The sequence below is a fragment of the Dunckerocampus dactyliophorus genome, chromosome 1, assembly GCF_027744805.1.
Source record: "Dunckerocampus dactyliophorus isolate RoL2022-P2 chromosome 1, RoL_Ddac_1.1, whole genome shotgun sequence".
NCBI lineage: Eukaryota > Metazoa > Chordata > Actinopteri > Syngnathiformes > Syngnathidae > Dunckerocampus > Dunckerocampus dactyliophorus.
Window position 1 is genome coordinate 13,022,849 of NC_072819.1, and position 23,594 is coordinate 13,046,442.

The following is a 23,594-nucleotide window of genomic DNA, read 5'->3' on the forward strand; positions in this document are numbered from 1 at the left end:
TATATATATATATATAAAAATGGGTTGAGGTGGGGGTTGTTGAGACTTTTCCAGACACATTTTTAGGAGGAATAGGTATGTTCCATACATGCAGTAATGAGCTGGCTCTTTTTTATCTGTTTTTATATCTTTAAAACGCACAGAAAAGAGAAAGCCATATGTGTTCAAGTCTCACATAAGGATTGTGGATGATGGGCAATTTTTGTTTTTAAAAAGTGCAGTTTTCCTTTACAACGTGACTTAAAACACTGCCTGTAAACTTACTAAAGCTTTTATGATGGCCACAGTTTGACCCAGGAACAGATTATTTCTGTTGACATTATTTCTTATGAGAATATTGTTTCAAAATGCACAGAAATCCTGGAATGGACACTGAACGGTTCCACTGTATTTCCTGCACATCCTCAGTAGTTAAACTCATTTCATGGTTCTTTAAAATAGAAATGCAGACCTGCCAACCTTACAGAAATGTTATTTTATTTTATAAAATGGCTAAAAACGTAATACATATTTAAAGACAAACCTTTGTGTTTCTTTGTGTTCAAAATTTGAGCTTTTCCTTGTTACATTAGGCCTTTTGCTCTATTTTTTCCCATTTTTGTTTAATTTTATTTCTCCAATGTATTGCTGTCTAATAAACAACCCACGCGCCACAAATGGTCCATGGACTGCACTTTGGACATCCTTGCTGTTTTAGTTCTTCGTCGGGATTGATGAGCATGTGACGTGACATCAACTCTGCGCAACCCCATCTCTCGTCAACTACTGTATTTAGCTTGTTAGCTTCTTTAAAAGCGAGGGAACAATTGTTATGGTTTAATTTATTTGAACATGTATACAAGTTACATTGGAACACATCACATATTACAGTTCACAGTTCCACATGTCCAAAAGGAGTAGAAAGAAGCAAAACTTACTTAATCCTACCCCCCCAACCCCCAGCCATTTTACATCAATTGAAATACATTTGTCTACTTCCTGTCTTCCAAATGCACTCTTTGCTGGTTTAAATACATATGAAAATGATAGGTAATGTAATAATGTGCTAAAATAGCAGTCAAAGTTCTTGTCACCGTAACTACTTCATATGACAGTCATAATAGATAATACTTATAAAACAGACATAACAGAAAATACATGTACATAATGGGTGAGTACTGGTGAGTACTGACAATGAACTCACAAGAATGAAGAGTTACTAATAAGTGTAGTAGTGATTTGACAAAGCACCGACAAATGAAGTAGACAGAACAGAACATAGTTGGATAATGGGCGAGGACATACTATGTACTCACAAAGGAATGAAGAGTTAGTAATATGTGTAGTAGTGATTAGACATACTGTAGCATTGACAAATGAAATAGAACTGAACATAGTTGGGTATTGGCGAGTACAGACAATGAACTCACAAGAGTGAAGAGTTAGTAGTGAGTGTTGTAGTGATTAGACATCCCGTAGCATTTTGTACACAGTCTTTCTGGACTCTCCTTCCTTGTACTTTGCAAACATCAACTACTTGTATTGTTTCTTGAAATCGCTCGTTAGTGCATTGTTTCAGTTCCTTAATTAATCTGTTCCATAATTGACTCCACACACTAAAATGCTGAAAGTTTTTAGCATTGTTCTCGCGTACACCAAGTGTTTTGAGTTTAATTTTTACTCAAGGTCATATTTCTCCTCTCATGTTGAGAACAATTGTATGTATTTTGGGTAGCAGACTATTGTTTGCTTTATGTATAATTTTAGCTGTTTGAAAATGTACTAGATCAGCAAAATTTCAATATTTGTGATTTTAGAAATATTGTACGTTCTCTATGCGCGGCATGGTCTTTTTTGCGAGTGGAGTTTGCTTTTGTAGTTATTTCCCCATTTCTCCACACAATAAGTTAGATATGGTAATACCAGAGAGCAATAGAGTGTATGGAGTGAATATTGATGGTAATTACTATGGTAATTAAAGAGAGAAGGGGTGTTTTATTGCAAAGCAGTTTTTGGAGGTGCACGTCAGCAACGTGTACAATCAAATTTAAGGGTCAAAATGCGTGGCGCGCACGAAAAATGTGTATATGTTGGCAGGTCTTGAAATGAGATGAAGGAAACTTCTCGTGCGACTTTGGCATGTGCTGGTATGAAAATTTAAGTAGTAACTTACGTCTTGTGGAGGTGGAGGGTGTGTGCATGGTGGTTGTTTGCGGCGTTGGTTCTGTGCAGGCGCTCCAGCCGCTCCTTCTCCTTCTCCACAAAGTTGGTGTTGGTTCCAGTGCTGGTGGACGGCACTCGGCTCAGGCGGCTATGCCCTCGAGGCTGCTCACGGGGAGGGATGGGGGGCGGTGGTGGGGGAGGAGCCGGGGCCGGCGAGGAGACTGGCGCGGGGATCTGAGTAGGTATCGAGACGGAGGCAGGGCCCGGAGGAGGAAAGTGGACAGAGGCGGCGCTGTTGGAGCTGTTGTAGGTGCTGTGGTGGTGCTGGTGGTTGTGGCTGTGGTAGAGCGGGATGGAGGATGGCGGTTTAAGCGGGGTTTGGCTGTTGTGGTGGTGGTTCTTGGCAGGGACCGAGGAGAACTGAGCGGGAGGCGGAGGCGGCGGAGGAGGAGGAAGACGAGTTTCTGAAAGGGGCGCGGGCGGAGGAGGGGCGGCGGATTGCCGATCCAAGCGCAGGTCCTTGTTCTCTTGGCTGAGCCGGTCCAACTGGACCTCCAGCTCCTCGATCCGCCGCCTCTGGGTTTCTAGAAGCTTCTGCTGGCTTTCGATTATATTGTTGAGTTCGAGAAGGTACTCCACAGCCCGGTTTGGGCTTTCTGGGCTGCCCTGACTTGGGCCTTGGTTAGCATCCATGGCTAATGCTAACTATAAGATAAGACTCAGGCAAGCTAGCTAGCCAAACTCGAGGTTAAAAAAGTCAGACAGGGCTGCCTTGTAGTCCACAGCCTGAGAACATTTACACAATCTACACAACTACCACCTACGGCCTGACTAACAGCCACCCTCCCCCCCACTAGCAGAAAGTGGGGGGGAGAGAACTTGTTCTTCTTCAAGTTCTGCTGTGAAAATCAAGATGGACCTTGTGCTCGCTGGGGTCCATCAGAAAGCTGGACACAGTTGTGGACCATCAGCTGCTTCAGTCAGGAGGTCTTCAGAGCCATGATGAAGGACAAGAGGACAAAATCTACTTACTCCACTTGCCGCCCCCCTCCCCCCAGAAAGACAATGTGCAATTAGTGAGTCAGTGGTATCCTCTCTCTGAAGGCCATGCGGAGGTCACAACTGGCTGAGGACCACATGAGAGGCCAACAGCATGCAAACACACATCAACTGTTGATCAGTGGTCATTGTCCAGCCAGCGTCCAATTAAAGATTAAACCAGACGGTTATTTAGCATCCATGCCATGCCTCATCCGGAATTCCTTAAGCTTGAGATGGAATCACCTTGAAAGTTCACTTCGGGCATCACAGCACAGGAAAAAAGAGAGGAGGAGGAGAGATGAACGTTGTATTGCTGTGGTCCAAGCCTTCACCTTCACCTGCAGGACCAGTACCACGAATAATCCTGCAGTTGTTGTGTTGGACCCACGCAAAGATTTAAGATCATGGCAGAAGTTTGTTTAGTTGCCAGGAATTCACGCCATTTCTGGATCCTTCTTCATGGTTCCATGAAAGAGAGGAGAAGACAATGTGACATGAGGATAACAAAGAGGCAGTAACGTCTTCCACGTCTAACTGAAAAAACATGCATTCTCGAGATGTAAAAATGGTGTCGCTAGTACCTGATGTCTCACATCCACATGCTCAGCAGAACCCATGAATGAATGACAAATGTCAGCACAGCCTTCAACTTTCAACAAACACTTTTCTATCAATATATCTTGCCAAGGGACAATACTACAGAAAGTAAACTTGGATGTACATCAGAGTAGTTAGTGAACAGCTTGTATAGCAGTGTAGATTTACTATCCACTGAAAATGAGCCCTTACGGTCAAGGGTAGTGCAGGAGTGCTGCCATCACTGGGGAACTGCGGTGAATTGACAGGAAAGATTAATTCCTTGAAGTACTATGACATTGTGAAGCAGAGCATGATGCCCTCCTATAACATGATAGCATGCAGCGTGTATATAATGTACTTTACATTTCAAAGAAATCTCCAAATGTTAATGCATTGTCTTCCTGATGATAGGGCTCTATGAATCTATTTGATTTTTTTCCCCAAATTCCATTTTCATTTTTTAGAATTCAGTTTTTTACCTTTTACACTTATTTTAACAGCAGAGGGTGTGTGCTTTTTGGGTTAGTGAATAAAATGTCTATTAACACATTCAACACCAAAGCCATTGGGTTAGGGTAAGGTTTATAATCCCGAAAGCACAATCCCAACATTTTATACATCTTTTACGTCTTTTTGCGCAAGAGGCAAAAAGAGGTGATGATGCAACTCTGCACTAATGCATTACCATTTCAGAGCACTTTTAAGCCATAAAAACGGCCACAAGGTGGCAGAAGTGCAATTGATAAGAGCTCAGCAGGGTCATTTCAGTGGAAGACTCACACATGACAGGGAGGAGGATGTGAGAGAGCGTGGAGGAGTGTAGCATGAAGGAGGTTACGCACCCAAATTTTAACGCACACACACACACACACACACACACACACACACACACACACACACGTGTGCATACATAGTTCAGTTCCAAATGTAAAAATTGGAACTACTGTAGTTGATGGTGTTATATTGGTAAATAAATTGTTATTTTAATGTGAAACAACCCCTTTTTTGTGTTGCTAGTACTGATATAGTTGATAGATATTTCTGTTGTCACAAAAGCAAAAAATATTTCTGTCAAAGTGAAAGTTATGCTTGAAATGTATCTTTTCACAAAAAGCTGTTTTTCCTTTTTTAGTCGGGGACTGATATTTTCCAGTAACTTGCCTATGTTCTACTGGTGAGTACTAAAGAACGGAAAAAGGTAGAAACAAACTTTTTTTCTGATGAAAGACGGTAATCTAATCTTTCTTTTGGTAGGCTCCATGTTTATATCACCATGGAACACGATATTCTGTGTGCCTTGAAAGATCAGTCAAAATCGTCTAAAATGGCAGGTACTGGAGGGCATGCTTTTTGAAAAATGGCTGGGACTGAATGAGTTAATTAAATGCAAAAATCCTTAAAATACATCATTAGCAAGTTTTGCACAGCAATTCAGAAAAGGATGTAGCCTGGCTAACGTTTTGAATGGGATGTTAGCCTCTGCACACATTGTTACAAAATTTTCAACAAATTGTAATGCCCGTCCGTGCTTGTGGTTAAGTCACCAATGCAGTTCCAATTGATCTATTTAATGTAAGATATATTTTACATCACCCTTATTTCCTTTACACAATTAGACAAGATGTGGCAAACAGCACTATTATTTTGAAGGCCGGAAGTGTGTTGTGTACGTTGAGAATGTCCGTTTCTGGTTAAGACAAGCTGGGAGCAAGGATAAACATGCCTCCCTTTTTTCTCCACTCAGAACTTGCATGTCAGCGGGGACTGTAAAACGCTCACTTAGCGGGAAAACAACACGTTGTAAACACACTCATCCAGCGGGAGTTGCACACACAAAGCCGCACTAGCATGCTCTGCTAAACTAAACTAACCTCAGCTAAACTCTTCCAGTCATGCTCCGTATGAGTTTTTCCGCCAACTTTCGCAGGTGTTTCAGGTCGCCATTTTGACATGTTTTACTTCGGGAGATGGAGGGTTCGTGTTTGTGATGAGACTGCGCCACAATGAGCGGCTCACCAGGGAAATACTTCCCCACACGAACATTCCTTCTCCTCACAATGACAGCATTTCATGCACATTATGTCAATTTTCGTGAGAGCACGTTTCACAGTAAATGTAGTTTTTATTGGCCAGTTCCATGATTCCGTCCGCGATTCTGTAAACGCGGAAATCATAGGGCCCTATGATTAGGACATCAAAGTAGACGTGCATCAAAAACAAAAATTCTATGTACACTACTGCAACATTGCAAAGCAGAACATGATCCCCTCCCACGGGAAACAATTTTCCAACATGATAGCGATCCCAAACACACCTCCAAGAAGACAAGTGCTTTGTTAAGGAAGCCGAAGCTGAAGGTGATGGGATTGGTCAGGTATCTTCCACATCTGAACCCAATTGAGCAGCTGTGGGGCATTCTCAAGCAGAAGGAAGGAAGGTGGAGGAGCGCAACGTATCTAACATCCACTGGCTCCACCAGTGATGCCATCATGGATGAGTGGAAGAGGATTCCAGCAACCACCTGTGCAGCTCTGCTCAATTCCATGCCCAAGAGGATTAAGGCAGTGCTAGAGAACAATGGTGCTCACACTAAATACTTACATCAAAGACACAATTTGGGCATGCTAACTGTGAGATGTATTCACTTGTGTTGCCAACTATTTAGACAATAATAGCTGTGTGTTTGCTTATTTTCAGTAGATAGTACAGCTATACTGATATACAAGCTGTACACCGACTACTCTAAAGTATATCCAAGTTTATTTTCTACAGCATTGTCCCTTGAAGAGATATAATGAAATGCTTTCTGAAATGTGAGGGATAGATTCACTTGTCAAATATTCTAGATGTGTATAGATTGTGTACATTATGTACATTTTTCTGACACATGACAATGTGACAATGAATCATTGTCAGTGACATTTAAAGCATCGTTGTTGGTGCTCACATTTGGAACATCTTTGCTACAGCAGCACATATACACCATATTCCTCTCCACATGCACGCGTGTAGGAGGTTACACTGCTTTTCTCTCAGTCTCATTTAGCAGCACACACACACGCACACACACGCGCGCACACAAAAACACACAGTGCAGCACCTGCAAAATGTCGCATGCACTCTTGTACACGCTACATGACGCACAGTGTCCAACGCTAGCGCATGAGCGCAGGCACGACGCCGCAGAGAGGACGCAGAGTGTGACAGCTTTGATGAGGGGAGGATGATGGTTATTGATGATGCTCACATGCCGATGCCGACGCTGCGTCCTCACGTCTGTTCCTCTTCCTCACTCATCATCATCTTCATCATTCCTCTGCAGTGCGGACGACGCTTTAACTTGTGAGACAAAAAAAATGTGTCTTCCTCCACCACCGCTCTGCTGATGAAGAGGAGGAAGAGGAGGGCGGGGGGAGGAGGAAGAGGAGGTGCTGATTCCAGACAGAATGCCAGCTGGGAACGACGCGCACACTTGCTCCTTCGCTACATGTCGCAGATGAAGACAAACGTGTCAGTTATTTAAAGACGCTGACAGGTTGTCAACTGCCTGCTAAACAACAGGTGTCGCTATAACGCCAAGTGTAAGACCATTTTCGCCAATCAGAAACATGAAGAAAGTCGTTACTGGAAAAGACACAATGGCGAATTGTTTTCAGGACCATACAAAGAAAACATAGTAACGCAAAAACAACCACTGCCAAAAGAAGGTGGCGCTAGAGTACATCCTGGAATATGGACTGAATCAGTGCTGTAAAACCTCAAATGAACACAGCTAGTTGACCAATCAGAATCAGTTGATGGTTTCTGAACGTCAGTTTCTTGTCACTCAGTTGAAAAAAAAAAAAAAAAAAAAAAAAAAAAAAGGCTACCAAAACGCAAAAAAATAAAACCTTGTGAAATGGCTGTCTTCTCACGTTGGTCACAAGTAGGGCTGGGTGATATATCGATATTATTAAACTATCGATGTTTCTTTTAAGCACGATATCAAAAACAAGCATATCTTTCATATCGATATAGACCGGATTTGCGCTGTAGCTCTTGATGCAGAGGTTAAGATGGCACTGCCCGAGTGGAAGCTAGTTACAACAGCTCTGTATTTTCCGCTGCGTTTTTAGTGTTTAATAGTGCTTTATTCGTACTTTCATATTGTTTTTTGTGCCGTACCGACCCCTTAAACAAGTGTGCAGCTATGGATGTTTATCTTGTCAGGTTTGTAGTTTGCCTCTTGCTTGTTGCGGGAGACCCATTCATTCACGGCTCCATTGTTTACACTCGGGAGCAACTGTTAGCTTTGAGCCACACACCCATTCGCTACACCGAGCGACCGGAGATCCCCGCGGAGATACGGATGAGGAGGACAGGCTGCATAGCGGGAGTGAATCACAAACATCGGAAAAAATCATGTCTGTCATCATGTGGAACGTGAGATCTCTCTCCAACACGAAGGGCACTGCAGAGGGACTACCATGAGTGCAGCTTGATGAAGATTGAAGATTATATTTTACTTTTTTTATATTTATTTATTTCAAAAAGAGAATGGACTATTTTACTCCAGCGGCTATTTTTCTATAAGATTTTAAAATTTTGATAAAACAACTTTGCACATTTGGCTTTGACTTTGTCTCAACTCACTTTGTGGAAATATCAAGATATAAATATCGTACGATTTTGGCGGGCCGATTAATCTGGTCGATTATGACGTTTCACCGATTAATCGATATATATATATATATATATTGATGTGTAACGGATGCCAGCCTGTGAGGCTGTGCAAGTGTACGTTGGTAAACCTCACTCCCTCTGCAGAGCTGCGCTGAACACGCGGTCGACAGTCCGGGCTTTTGGCCATGTGGTCAGCGCTCTCGCCTCCCATTGCGAAGGTCCTGCAACGCTAGCTGTTGCCATCTCAGCTGTCCCAGAATTCACATTTTCTCTCACCAATTTCCCCTCCCTCCTTGGTTCCACTTTGAAAATACGTCTAAATTTTCATTTTTCACTGGACGCGTCAGTAAACTTTCCTGCAAAGCTCCAGTATCCAAATGATAACAATTAGCTGCGTTAGTGCTAGCTTGTTAGCTTGTGTGGCTGAGGCGTCATCGCGCGTCAACACGAGAGTTGTGTTTTGGAGCCTGCCGATGTGAAAAAATATAAGTTGCAGAAGACTTTATGAACAGATGCACGAACATTGGACTCTAGTTTGATTCACTTTGTATGGACTTATTTTAGGAGCAAAATGCGAATGAAAGGGTTGAAATCCGTACTCACACGTGTGCTCCCTTTTTAGTTTTTCTACTCGCACAACCTATTTCTAGGCGCATATGCGAGTGAAATGCTTGCACTGAACAGCCCTGATTATAATGGTGACAAGACAGCAAGGTTGTTAAGTGACGCTTTAAAAAAGTAAGTTAGCACGTACCCCATGAACCTTATAGCCATCGTAGTCATCGTACAAAAACGATCTCTGAATGAGCTACATTGCTTGTTTGTTTTAAAGATAAAATGTCACTGTACTAAAACAAAAAAAAAAACAAAAAAAAAAATTGGAGTCCATGGACCAGAGACTCGGCGAGCTACAACGCTGTGCTTGTAGTTCCCCACTGGCTCCCAGTGAAACAAAGGGCCAATTTTAAAATGCTACTATTGGTTTTGAAATGCTTGCATGGGCTAGCTCCAATGTACCTGTCTGAGCTCCTGCAGCCCCACACCCCAGATAGGGCCCTGAGGTCTGCAGACAAACTGCTACTGTCTGGCCCCCGCTCTAGACTTACCACTAGAGGGGAAAGAGCCTTTTCTGTGGCTGCGCCTAAACTCTAAACAGCCTCCCCCTGCACATCAGAGATGCACAAACACTTGAGCACTTTAAAAACCTCTCTCTTTTCACTGGCATTCAACAAAAACTGTACAAGCACACTTATTTTATTTTGTATATTTTATAGTTTTTTAGCTAAACTCGCTGTCTGTGTGGTTATTTTAGTGCTTGATTTTATTTTCTCATCGTCTATACAGCCTGTGCAGCACTTTGGTCAACCATGGTTGTTTAAAAATATGACATAGAAATAAAGTTTGACTTGACTAGCTACAGTAGCTAGCTAGCTCGCAAGCTTCCGCAAGAGAGACAGTGGAGCCAGGCAAAATGTGTAAACAAAGATGGTAAAACAGCCAAACTGCAATGCTGACATTGATAGGCTTAGACTGTGACAAGCTGTCATCAATTGACCACATTTCACATACTATTTTTCATTCTGACGGTAATAAGGGATGTCCCTTGTCAAGTCAATATGGGACACATACTTTTATCTGGTCTCAGATACGCGTGAGTAGGTGAAAAATTCACTCACAATGTTTTATATTTTAGTCTGGAGCCGTGGTATTTCTTCAAAAGTGCTACTGTGCACTTCATCCACTTTACAACATAACAGAGGCCATATATCACATCCAACAACATTGTAACATTAAGGAGCGGGACGTGGGACACAAACGTTAGCAACACTAGTACAGACATCTATGTGAGCTACAGTGCTAACATTACACTCACATTTGAACAGCAACACCATGCTAGGTTAGCTTATTCGCTGAAGAAACACAGAATGATCAAACTTACAGCTCCCGCATATGTAGCTGACTGATAGTTGGCAGACCTCCAGGCTGCACTTTCAGATGTGTAGTAAAGCCTGTTTTTTTTTTTTTTTTATTACTACACTGTCCGCCGTCAATTGGTGTTGTAGGCTGAGGTTTATTAGGTATTTATGAGCATTCATGAGGGATTCATGAATAAAGTATTATATCAACATTACAGTACAGTGGTGTGAAAAATTGTTTGCCCCCTTGCTGATTTCTTATTTTTTTGCATGTTTGTCACACTTAAATGTTTCAGATAATCAAAGAAATGTAAATATTAATTAATGACAACACAACAGAACACAAAATGCAGTTTTTAAATGAAACTTTGTATTATTAATGGAGAACAAAATCTAAACCCACGTGGCCCTGTGTAAAAAAGTGATTGCCCCCCTTACACCTAATAACTGGTTGGGCCACCCTTAGCAGCAACAACTGCAGTCCAACGTTTGTGATAACTTGCAATGAGTCTCTTACAGCGCTGAGGAGGAATTTTGGCCCACTCTTCGTTGCAGAATTGAAAACTGGAGCGTTTTCCAGCATGAACAGCTTTTTTAAGGTCATGCCACAGCATCCCAATAGGATTCAGGTCAGGACTTGGACTAGGCACACCAGAGATCCAAAAACACTTTAGCACTTTAAAAACCTCTAATGTCTCCAATTTTTTTTCTTCCGCCATTCAGAGGTGGACTTGCTGGTGTGTTTTGGATCATTGTCCTGCTGCAGAACACACGTTTATTTCAGCCTGAGGTCATAAACAGATGGTCGGACATTCTCCTTCAGGATTTTTTGGTAGACAGCAGAATTCATGGTTCCATTTAATCACAGCAAGTCTTCCAGGTAGTGAAGCAGCCAAACAGCCTTCACACTACCACCACCATATTTTACTGCTGACATGACGCTCTTTTTCTAAAATGCGGCGTTATTTTTAGGAAAGATGTAACACCTTCCAAAAAGTTAAACTTTTGTCTCGTCAGACCAGTATTTTCCCAAAGGTCTTGGGGATGATCAAGATTTTTTCCCGCAATATTGAGACGAGCATCAATGTTCATTTTGTTCAGCAGTGGTTTTCGTCTTGGAACTCTTGGAACCCAGTGTCTTTCTTATCAATCAATCCCAATATTCAAATCTCATCTCCTATTCTATGCACCTTACAATAGAGGGGATCACTGAATTTTAATAATACAGTGGAACCTTAGTTAGCGTCAGTAATTCATTCCAAAAGGCTTGACTAACCGAAATGCAGGCTAACCAACAAAATTTTTCAACATAGGAAATAATGTAAATCCAATAAATCTGTTTCAGGAAGCCAAAAATGTTAACCCAAAACACATTTTTAATACTTTTACAATTACTTGAGTTTTACATGCAGAAAACAATTCAAAATGCATATCCCGTAATCCCTCATTTATCATAGTTAATTAATTGGTTCCAGACCCAACCATAATAGTGAATTTCCGCAAAGTAGGTTTTCGTATTCATAAATGGGATATTTTTGTACTTATGGCATAGATCTTACAATCTTCTACATACGGTTTTTAACATTATTAGAGTCCCCTAGACATGAACTAACACCCATATAGTCACCCAACAATAGTAATACCCAATATAGTAGACATAATCAGAGAAAATAAGCCATTAAAGACATAAATAAAACTCATGCTCGTGTGTGTCGCAATAAATGTGTTCCCTAGTGGAGCTTAGTGGCGGTCGGACAGAGACACACGACCAACACTACCGTTGCAATCGCCGTAATGGGCACCCCGATATAGGATACATGTCAGTTCATACAATGTATCACTTAACATTTTCACATTAAAAAAATAAAAAATAAAATCATTTCCAAGGTGTGGCGGCTTTTATTGAGCTGTGGTGCCCTGCCACGATTCATTACATGTAGCTTTTTTAATGCTCAAAAATGCTTAACTAAGGCAAAAAAAATTTAACATTTGCTTAAATATGACTTTTATTTAAACTAATGGGCTGTATTCAACCATGAAACAGCATGATTTATTAGTTAGTATATGTTTGGAAAAACGTGATAAGAGTAAAACCGCAAAATTCAAATCGTGATGGGGAGAGGGACGACTGTAAATACATATAAATGATGAATGCATGGGATAAATGAACATTTAACTTTACCTTTACCTTCACTGAGACGTCATTCTTGATGTGACTTTTCCCAAAGACACGATGTGGCAGCGAGACACCACACGGACACCACCTTCCTGTTTTGCCATGAGTTATTTATTGAATTCAATAATGTTTCTCACCTCAATAACACAAAATAGAGCCAAAGAAACCTACCAGGAGGTTTGGGAATTTATTAAATCGGGTTATATGAAGCACCATAGCAAAACCAAAGAAAGGCATAAGGGAAAATTCCAGAAACTTCTATTGGAAAATCGACCACAGCTTGTCATAAACACTAAGGAGGGGGGAATCAGACCAATACTAAAGAAAATTGGATCAAAAATCTGTCAGACAGAAGCCTCTCGGAGACAGAGAAGGCAGTATTAACCAAGGGTCTCAACTTCTCAGTGACTCCTAAAACAATACCCACAGTAGACTATATCACAGCAGCTGAATCGGCCATCAGGAACAATAACCTTTCTAGAACAGAGGCAGGGGACCTTCGTCTGAGGATATCGGCCCTTCTCAGTAGTGCTAAACCACCACCGTCCAATATCACGGTAGGTGAGAGGAAAGCATTAGCGGCTCTGCAGAAAGATGAGAGCATCACCATCTTACCAGCTGATAAGGGCAGATGCACAGTGGTTCTCAACACATTGGACTATGAAGAAAAAATAACAAGTCTAATTAGTGATGCTAACACATATGAGCAACTTAAAAGGGACCCATCCAGTAGGTATAAGAAAGAAATCATAGACTGTCTCCAAAAGTTAGAGAAGGAAGAACTAATTGACAGACAGATGTATCATAGGTTATACCCTGGGGAGGCTACACCATGTATCTATGGCCTTCCAAAAATTCACAAGGAAGGGTTTCCCCTCAGACCCATTGTCTGTAGCATTGACTCTACCAATGTAGCTAAATATGTAAAAAACAGTCTTATCCCCATTGGTAGGCAACACTGATCATCATATAGAGAACACAAAAGGGTTTGTGGAGAGTATCAAAGACCTCAGATTGGAGCCAGAGGAAACTTTGGTGTCTTATGATGTGACTTCACTTTTCACATCTGTCCCCACCTCAGCAGCAGTCTCTGTGGTGAGGAAGAGACTGCTCGAGGACTCAACTCTGCATCGGAGAACAAAACTTAGTGCTGACCACATCTGCCAATTATTGGAAATTTGCCTTAACACTACATATTTTCAGTTTAGAGGGAAATTTTACAGACAAATTCATGGTTGTGCTATGGGCTCACCAGTCTCACCCATAGTGGCGAATCTGTACATGGAAGAGATGGAGAAACAGGCTCTCACTTCCTTCTCAGGGACAAAATCAAGGCACTGATTTAGATACGTGGATGACACCTTTGTCATAATCAAAAAACAGGAAATTCAGTCTTTCACAGATCACATCAATGCGGTGGACACCAATATCAAATTTACTCGCGAGGACGCTAAAGAGAACCAACTAGCCTTCTTAGACTGCAAGGTAATTATAGGAGAGGACAGACAGCTACTTACAGAGGTCTTTAGAAAGGCCACACACACTGACCAATACCTGCTTTTTGAATCAAACCATCCACTACAACATAAACTAGGGGTTATTAGGACCCTCCAACATAGAGCGGAACAAATACCAACTAGTGTTGAGGGAAGGAAAAAGGAGACACAACATGTCCAGAGAGCGCTCTCTACCTGTGGGTACCCACGGTGGGCTTTTAACAAATGTCAAAAGAAGAGCGTAGGGAAAGAAACCCAAAAGCCCACAGAACCAAAAAGGAGAGGAGTGGTAGTCCCTTATGTAGCGGGGGTCTCCGAAAAACTCCAGAGGATCTTATGGCAACACAAAATTCCAACCTATTTTAAACCAGTAAATACCCTGAGACAAAAACTAGTGCATCCTAAAGACAAGGCTCCAAATCAGAAACAGAGCAATGTGGTCTATTCCATCCACTGTAAAGATGAGGAATGCAAAGAGCACTACATTGGGGAAACTAAGCAAATGCTCCAAAAAAGGCTTTATCAACATCGCAGGGACAATTCTAGTGGTCCTCAATCAGCAGTACATCTACACCTTCAAGCAACCAATCACTCTCTTGAGGACAGCGAGGTAAAGATTTTGGCCAAAGAAAACAGATGGTTTGAAAGAGGAGTAAAGGAAGCTATTTTTGTCAAACAACAGAACCCATCATTGAATCGGAATGGTGGTTTGAGGTTTAATTTGGACCCTTCAGCAGGTTACTGAGACCAAAACCCACAGCTCTTAGTCTTGCAAATGAGGTAGAGCCACGGCCAAGCCAGAACAATAGATGCTAACTAGCCAGTATCAGAGTCGTTCATACCCAACTACAGGGAGCTACACTTCCCTTTGTTCGGAGGTGCTAATGGCAGGATTACTCCGCCCAGTCTTAGTGTAAGGAACCAATAGGAGGAGGGGGTTGGCACACCAATTCCGCCCACTCTTACTGTATTTAAGGCCTAAGCTACCAGCACTTGATAGTTCGCTGACGAAGCTCTTCGGATGAGGAGCGAAACGTTCAACACTTTCTTCACAGAAGTACAGATGACGTCTCAAGAAGCCTTTCCCCCGAGAGCCAAAGAAAGTTGCAAGTGCCAGAATTTGATAAAGGTAACAAACACTATTGAACAGATAAAATAGAAGATAAAAATAATGCTAATAAGGTTTATACATTTGATAGAGGGTTCATATTGTTATTTCTATTTCATATGTATGTATTTTATACATTTTCTATTTTAATAAATGTTGTTACAGTGCTGGTTGTAAGTTGTTACTAATTAGAGTTGTTTGTTGTTTTGCACTAAGGCTGAATCCCAATTCTGCCCTTTACCCCTTACCCTTAGGTTTTGCACATTCATGCGAATCAACTGTCCCAATTCTCCAGAAATCAAGGAGTAAGGGCTAAGTGCTAAGGGGCCCTAGAAACCAAGTGTGGTCAGGGACCAGACTTCAAACATAGGGATGGGCAGAGTCTACTCGGATACCACACTCCAGCTAAAAGGGGCGACAGAGCGGAGACCGAAAGAAGCATATAAATTAAGGGTGTAACAATTCGTTTTAATAACGATTCGATTCATCACGACTCGTGTTTGCCGATACAATTCAAGAACGATTTTGGTTCATTTACAACAATATGATACGAAACAATTCAGTAACTTTACATTGATTCAGTAACTTTTCAGCCAAAAATTCAACTAGTGTGACTGTGAAATAAATACCTGGATACTGGACAGTGCAGGTGAAGTTTCCTAGATTCCTGTTGTTTTTTGTAAGTCAAATCAGGTATAAATTATGAATAATGCTGACGCGCTTAAGAATAAATTGTCAATGACTACAAACAATTTAAAATACAATACAAAAATGGGATGTACAATAGCTTGCCATGATGAATTATTTACTTTAAATAGTGCAATCCAAACCTGCCCTTTGCACCCTAGGGTGATGGACATTATGCAAATTCCTCAGCAAATGAATGTGGTATGGTATCTTCTATTAGGTGTTGAAACTTTCTCACCTGTACGAGCCGATGGCAGCAGGGGCTTTTTTCCTTCTGATAATCCTCCTGATCAAAGCAAGCCATTTGAAAGAACGGTGCAGCAACTAGCTAGTAATGTGGCCTCCTTGTACCTTTTGCTGCAGAGAGGCTCCATCTTGATGACGCTCTTAACAGAGACACTGAACAGGATACTGTGGTGTGGTGGGTTTATTATAAGTTTCGATAATGATGAGACCAAACTGGGAGAGCAACCAGATACTTTGCATGTGAAGTGATGACAGATAGCGTGCAGCAGTGTAAGGAAACGTGATAATGCAAAAGAAGAATACATAAGAAACGCAAGTGTAAATGTGTGACAAAACAAATCAACGGTCAACAAAAATTCCGGCTTCCCAGCCTTTCCTCTCTTCTCCGTCCTCCCCGGCACAAGCAAGTGCACGCCATTTATTGCTTCCGCGTACGTAAGCGAACGTTTTGACCTGGACACGCCGCGCTGGATGATGACGTCACTGCTACTCGCCTGTTAACAACCAGGCGTACAAACGTCTTTACATTGCATATTGTCTCCATAAATGCCACTTAAAAGGAGTTTCAAATAAAGACAGATGAGTTAAATATGAATACCGAATGAAGTGAATTAACTGACCAAGAGAAGAAAAAGTGAATCAACGGTATTTCACAGGTCCACTACAACCCCCATGACCACCACATACCCAGAAGACGATGACGTCAAAGACACAGACTTTCAGATTTTCTTTTTTGTCTTAATTGAATCTTTATCATTAAAAGTGCTTAAAAAAGTGGATCCATATAAAGCCTGCCCTGCTTAATCTAATGCTTTATTTACTACTATCAATTCAATCGATTGATTACCTTTTTAAACAATGTTAGATCGATATATGCCGTCCAGAATGGAAACTTGCTAAAAACACATTGACGTAGTTCGATCGTAGGAATATCAATCGATATCGATGTAGTGAATGAATCGTTACACCCCTAATATAAATGTAAGTAATTAAGCATCCTTATTGATTTTCACTGTAACTTGCGTTCTATTAGATATTCAGTTATTTGCCACTCCACGTAAATATTCTCCATGTTTGAAATGATTGGCAGTCACTAGTTAACTAGCCGGCTAACACCGATAGCTAACTTCACTGCAATCTACTGCATTTCCTAAATGATAAGTGTAAAAAAGGCCACTACGTTAAGCAGACTGAACTGGTTGTAGACCGTACAAGCCCCCTCCCTGTAGGCATTATTCATATGGACTACGTCTCAGCCAGCAACAAAGTTAAGCTCCGCCCCCTCATCACGCAGTTCACAGTGGCTCTCCACAGAAGTGGACGCTAGCGCCAAACATTGGGAATCTCAACTACTGTTTCCCTTGTGGATTCGAGTTGGTGGTTGGTCTTTATGCGCTCTTGATAGAGATTTTAATGTATGTTTGACTTGGTTGTTGTTGAAGGTGACCATCTCTCTGTGCTCATATAATATATTTTTTTTCCTCTAAATTTACCGTAATTTACAGTAATTGGAAAAGGTAAAAAAAACGAATTCTAAAAAATGGAAATGGTAAAAAACAGAATTTGGGAAAAAAAATAAAACTGAATTCATAGCGCTGACTGTTAATTGTAAGTTGTATTTTAAAATCGCTCACTAGCTAGCTCATTTTCAGCACACCATTACTATACTACTGTTACTATTACCATTTTGTTTACAATGAGTTCAATGAGTAGTTGTAGCCCATCAATCATGCATGTGTCGTTCCTGCAGGAGATGCTGAGCAGACTGAAGTCAGCCCTTGGCTACATCACACGGCACTCCAAGACCGTTCAAAAGCTGCAATCCCAGTATGGACATGTGAAATGCAGCAAAATGCCAGTCTGGACTTTCTTACAAAAGAATCTGAGAGAGAACATCAATGACAGGAGGAGACTGAGGCCAAAACAGGCAGGTTTTTAAAATAATAATAGAAATAATAGAAATAATAATAGAAATAATAGAAATAATGCTTGATAAGCTTAATACATTTGTTGTTGATAAATATTTTTATAAACTATGTGCTGGTTGTAAGCTATTATTTATTAGAGTTGTTTGTTGTTTTGCGTTAAATTTCACAGTTTGTAAAAATGTGAGCCTTTTATTTAAAAAAAAGGTGTTCTGAGGTAGGCTATATAATGGGGTGGGAATCTCTGGCCACCTCACGATTCGATGCGATGATAAAATGATTATCAATGCAACTCGATGCATCTTTTTTTGTGATCAATAGTTTGTCACACTAGTGTGCCGTGAGAAATCGTCTGATGTGCCGTGGGAAATGATCTAATATCACCTTATTAACCATTTGCGACAGATGCAATACTCTTCTGTGTCAGTGGCGGGCAGCAGAGAGATGTAAATGTTTGTAAAGACAATAGAGTCAGTGCTGTGCAGCATGTGACAGTGTGCAATCACAGCAAGATGAGCAAAAGACAGTGAGAGAGAAGTTTCTGAGAAGGGAAAATGCAAATGCTGAACTGGGCTCTTGACAAAATTCTGACCCAGATGAAGGCCCTAGTATGAGTGGTCAACAAAAGAAAAAAGACTAAACGGTGAGCTCGAGGCAATACAGCGAGAGCTATCTTCCATTTGGATTTACTTTCACCGGGGATGCAACGGCACCGACTCCGCTGTGCTTGGTGTGTGATGAGAAGCTATCCGATAGCGCAATGGTGCCAAGCAAGCTAAAACGGCATCTGACAACGAAAAACCCTTTCGTTGGACTATTTTGTATGTTTACGTACAAATAATTAGAAACAGGCAGCTTTTTTGAGAAAAACCACAAAGGTAAACGAGAGAGCCCTCAAAGCTAGCCATCTTGTTGCTGAACTCATAGCTAAATCAAAAAAGTCCCACACTGTGGCAGAAACATTAATATTGTCAGCTTGTAAAGCCGTTGTAAATGAAATGCTCGGCCATGACGCGGCCAAAGAGATAGCTAAAGTGCCTCTCTCAGATAACACTATTGCCAGATGTATTGATGACATGTCTGCGGACATCAAAACTGTTGTTTTAGAAAAGATTCGCATCAGTAAGAGGTCCGGGGGCTGTCACGCGGCAAAGTTCTGGTCCATGTGTATGAGCTGCGAGAGGAACTTAAAGTTTTTGACAAATGAGAGCGGATTACTCAAATCTGTTTGCAATTGATGAATGGTGTGCACAGCTGGCATATCTGGCTGATATATTTCATCATCTGAATGAACTGAACACACGGATGCAAGGTCGAAATGAAAAGCTGCTTACAAGCACTGATAAAATGAACAGATTCCGTTCAAAGGCAGCTCTGGCAACAACATGTGCAGCGTGGTAACCTTAAGATGTTCCCTCTCACCGAGAAACCGCATGATGGCAACACTGCTGCAATGTGCCAGGTCATTTACACACATTTGAAAACTCTTGAAGGGAAGTTGTCATTTTATTTCTCTTCAGCTTTCACAGAATGCCTTGACTGGGTTAGGGACCCATACAGCTCAGCATCCGTTGCTGGAAAGGACATGAGTTTAAAGGCGCAAGAGGAACTCACTGAACTGAAACAAGATTGTGGTTTAAAGCTAAACTTTGCTGATCTTGCTTTGGATAGTTTTGGGTTATCTGTTGCCAAGGCCCCATTTTGGCCAAGAAAGCTATTTTGACATTGCTCCCGTTTTCAACCACATATCTGTGTGAGCTGAGCTTTTCAAGCTTGACTGCGATATAAACTAAAAACAGAGAGAGACTGAGAGCTGTTGAGGAAGAGCTTTGTGTGTGTCTTTCGACCCTTCCTGCCAGGATTTCCATTTTGTGTTCATCGAAACAGGCCCAGGTTTCACACTAGGTAAGTATAAATAAATCTACAATCTATATTATCAACAATATATATTATGTGTACTGTGCTAGAGTGTCATTTTGTGTCAATTTGGTTGGTGGTGTGCCTTAGGATTTTGTAAATGTAAAAAATGTGCCGCGGCTCAAAAAAGGTTGACCATCATTGCTCTCAAGTATAGTTTACGATAGGTTTTTCTAACCTTTGGTCCTCACAAACACATATTATTGTATGAACATCTTATTACTTTTTCACACATTTAAGAGCTACAAGTCCATGTGATGCTACATAGCTAGCTAACTGCTATATTAGCCCGACTAATAAAACACGTGAACAATAAAGATGGACAGGCGTTGTCATGTGATGTCACCTGACACAAATAAGGGGTCTTTTTTTTTTTTTTAAAGACAGCTTCGATATGACAGCTAAACTATTTGACCACCATGCTACGGCGATGCCAGCTCATGAATAAAATGGATACATGGGATAACATGATTTAGTGTTTACAGGGGAAGGAAAGAAGGAAGAAAATGACGCACTCACTCGGTCACCGTGTCGACGTGACGGTTAATGTCGCCATGATGATAAAGACGCTCGTGAGAAAGATGAAGATTAACGACGATTCATCTCAGCATCATGGTGTGCCCACATGGAAGATGACCAAGAAGACAACAGCCATATTCATCATCATCTTCTTCTTCCTCTTCTCACTGGCAGAGCGGCTTCTCGCTGCAGATCCCACAAAGATCCTCTAGCGAGAGAAGATGCTTCACTCTGCGCAGGCAAACTGCACACCGACACAAATGTTTGTAGTTTTCATGTTGGATTAAATCTTAAACAGCGAAGGAGTAGTAGAGCCCCACTGGAAACAAATAAGACCAGACACATAAGGACAAAAGTCGTAACTATACGACAATAAAGACAAAATATTATCAGACGAAAGTTGTAATTTCACAAAAACAAATAAATATTTTTTTTACATTAGAATGAAGTGAAGCACAGTTTAGTGGAATAAAGTAGTAATTTATGACAATATTTTTTAAAAATGAACATTGTTGAATAAATAATTTCTTGCTCATCAGTCAAAGTAGTGTTGATCCTATTGAGTCCATGCTGATGTCACCATGACAACATCATCATTCTCCTCGCCCTCCATCGATGATCAGCATAGTGATCAGTGGGAGGCAGAAGTGTGTGTGTGTGTGCATGTGCGTGTGAGATGATTAATGCATTGCTTTATATATACTGTACATGTGTGGAGATTGTTGCAGCTCCACACTCTTGTGGGCAATTGTAAGTTCAAAGTGTGTGTGCGTGTGTGAGACTAATGTACATTCTTGTGCACAAGTGGTGATTACAGTGGTTCTCAAATCTCTATTTGGAGTTTTTTCAGTACCGTTTATCCATCCATTTTCTATGCCGCTTCTCCTCATTTGGGTCGCGGAGGTATGCTGGAGCCTATTCCAGCTGACTTTGGGCGACTGGTTGCCAGCCAATCGCAGGGCACATATACACAAACAACCATTCACACTCACATTCATACCTATGGACAATTTAGGGTCGACAATTCCCTAATGTAACGGATGCCAGCATGTGAGGCTGTGCAAGTGTACGTTGGTAAACCGCACTCCTTCTGCCTCAAGAGCTGCGCTGAGCATGGGGTCGACGGTCTGGGCTTTTGGCCGTGCGAAAGTCCTGTGTTCGAGCCCTGGTGCGGGCGGTGCGAAACAGTGCGGGTTACACTAACATGTATGTTTTTGGAATGTGGGAGGACACCCGGGTACCCGGAGAAAACCCAAACATGACAACATGCAAACTCCACACAGAAACGCCCAACAGAGATTCGAACCCAGGTCTTCCCCATCTCCTGACTGTGATTGTGGTTAGACCACTAGACCACCGCAGTACCGTTTAAATTATTATTATTAATTACATATCATACTTTAACGATTAAGCTAACAGGTGAGATGTTAATTTTCCTACTATTTCAATTATTAGTGTTGTATTGAAGTGAGTCCAAAAGTGACATTTTAAAAAAGTGTGTGTGTGTGTGTGTGTGTTTGTCTGCTACAATCATGTTTGCTATTGTACTGTGCCCACTGACCTGAACCCCGGCGAGTGGGCTGCAAGCAGGACTGTGTGTTGTGTGGGCAGTGGCACTCAACACAACCTAAAATCCATAAAGGAGATGTCACAAAACACACAAAAACATTGTGCGTGGAGGATATGCTCACATGAAGCTCTTTCACGTAGTGCACGGGTGTCCAAAGTCCGGCCCCGGGGCCGATTCAACTCTCAGCTTCATTTTTATTGTCCCTGGGCCTATTTTGAACACAAAATTAAAGTATATGCTTTGTTACAATTATAACAAAGCTGGCATGTTTGTTTACTTTCAACAATGTGTATTTAACTACGCAGCACATTTTCACCAACTGTACATTGATTTGACTTAAGCATGTAATTAAAGTAAACAAAAAGGTGAATACCATATCAATCCCCCCCCCCCCCCTTCTTTTTTGTGGCCCTCAGTGGCAAACATTTTGACACCCTTGACACAGAGGAATCAAAGGTATATATAAATATAAATATATATATGTATATATATACAGTATATATATATATACGGTACATACTGTAGATGTATAGAATTAATTTTACAGACAAAACGATGAACTGCCCTCTAGCGGCGATTATTGAGACTGCAGCCAGTGTTTCAGTGACTGGTGCAGTCATACAGGGGGTGGCAGTAAAGAGAAGGGAATGAACATTTAGACACTTGAACACAACTCATATTAATAAACGTTTTTAAATAACTTTCTTAGGAGAGCACACAAAACCTTTTCCTGGGGAACTCGAGCGGTTTTAAAATAAAATATAACAACAATTAATGCAACAGAATGAGAAAATGAGGTTTCAGATAGAAAACCAGTGTCAAAATGCCAGATATTTATTTTGGAACAATTGCCTACCTTACCTTAATGGTAGGTCCGCCCCTGCTAACGTAGACTTCCTGTACACAGCCAATTTAAACCTGTTAAGTTCTGAGTATTTGCAGGGTGTTGAATGTTAAAATCCAACACTTTATTTGAATAATTTTAACAATTGTAGTATTATTTTGTCAAATGAGTTAATGTTAATTCACAATGTTAGACCAAAATGTGAAAGATTTAAAAACCAAAACACTGATCAAATGTAACCATTTGCAACGTCTTGGCTTCAAAAAGCGGAACTCAATTTACCCATCGTCAAATGCTGTGCAGTGCACATGTAACTATTTTTTTGTCTCTGCATTTGTATTAAATGCTTAAATTATATCATTTATTTTTGGGAACATGAAACAGTAATAGGTAGTAAGAGACTTAGAATACATTTTTGCAGGAATCATCTATTTTTGAACTTGCACATGCAGTGGTATGCAGTCAGAGCTAGCAAGGGCTTCTCTGCTTACATTTACAATTTAAATTCTAGTCTCTGGTTCATGAAATTGTATTGATCTATTCCCAACAGTCTACCAAGTTCATTTCGTAGCGTGTTTCTTGGCTGCATTGCTTCCAGTAGTATGTTCGATTTTTTTGTCACATCACATTGCAGCTTCTATGTGTTGCCATGTCAATGTAATCTGCCCAAGGCCTTCAGAATCAGTAGTGCTGGCCCATTAGCATTTTTTTAACAGTAAGTTCCCACTGAAAGCCCCAGTTAAATACATGAAGTGATGCGTCAGCC

At 41.1% G+C, this 23,594-nt stretch overlaps 2 protein-coding genes and 1 pseudogene across 11 annotated transcripts in view; 2 read left to right on the forward strand and 1 right to left on the reverse strand.

The window, feature by feature from the left end:
• Positions 1-20,638, reverse strand: part of LOC129183379 (IQ motif and SEC7 domain-containing protein 1-like) — a 142,360-nt gene extending 121,722 nt beyond the window's left edge. For 2 of the 10 annotated variants that reach the window (XM_054780542.1, XM_054780541.1), the window contains exons 1-3: positions 20,415-20,638; positions 7,010-7,144; positions 2,153-3,638 (exon numbers count right to left, since the gene is read on the reverse strand). In XM_054780542.1, coding sequence (XP_054636517.1) covers positions 2,153-2,835 — 683 coding nt within the window. In that variant the 5' untranslated portion in view covers positions 2,836-3,638; positions 7,010-7,144; positions 20,415-20,638. The other 8 variants (XM_054780534.1, XM_054780543.1, XM_054780537.1 and 5 more) reach the window with 7 other exon arrangements.
• Positions 12,843-14,721, forward strand: LOC129183553 (uncharacterized; annotated as a pseudogene).
• Positions 19,509-23,594, forward strand: part of LOC129183506 (PDZ domain-containing protein 4-like) — a 51,787-nt gene continuing 47,701 nt past the window's right edge. The window contains exon 1 of the mRNA XM_054780550.1: positions 19,509-19,883. The gene's annotated coding sequence lies outside the window, so the exon portion shown is untranslated. The remainder of the gene's footprint in view (positions 19,884-23,594) is intronic.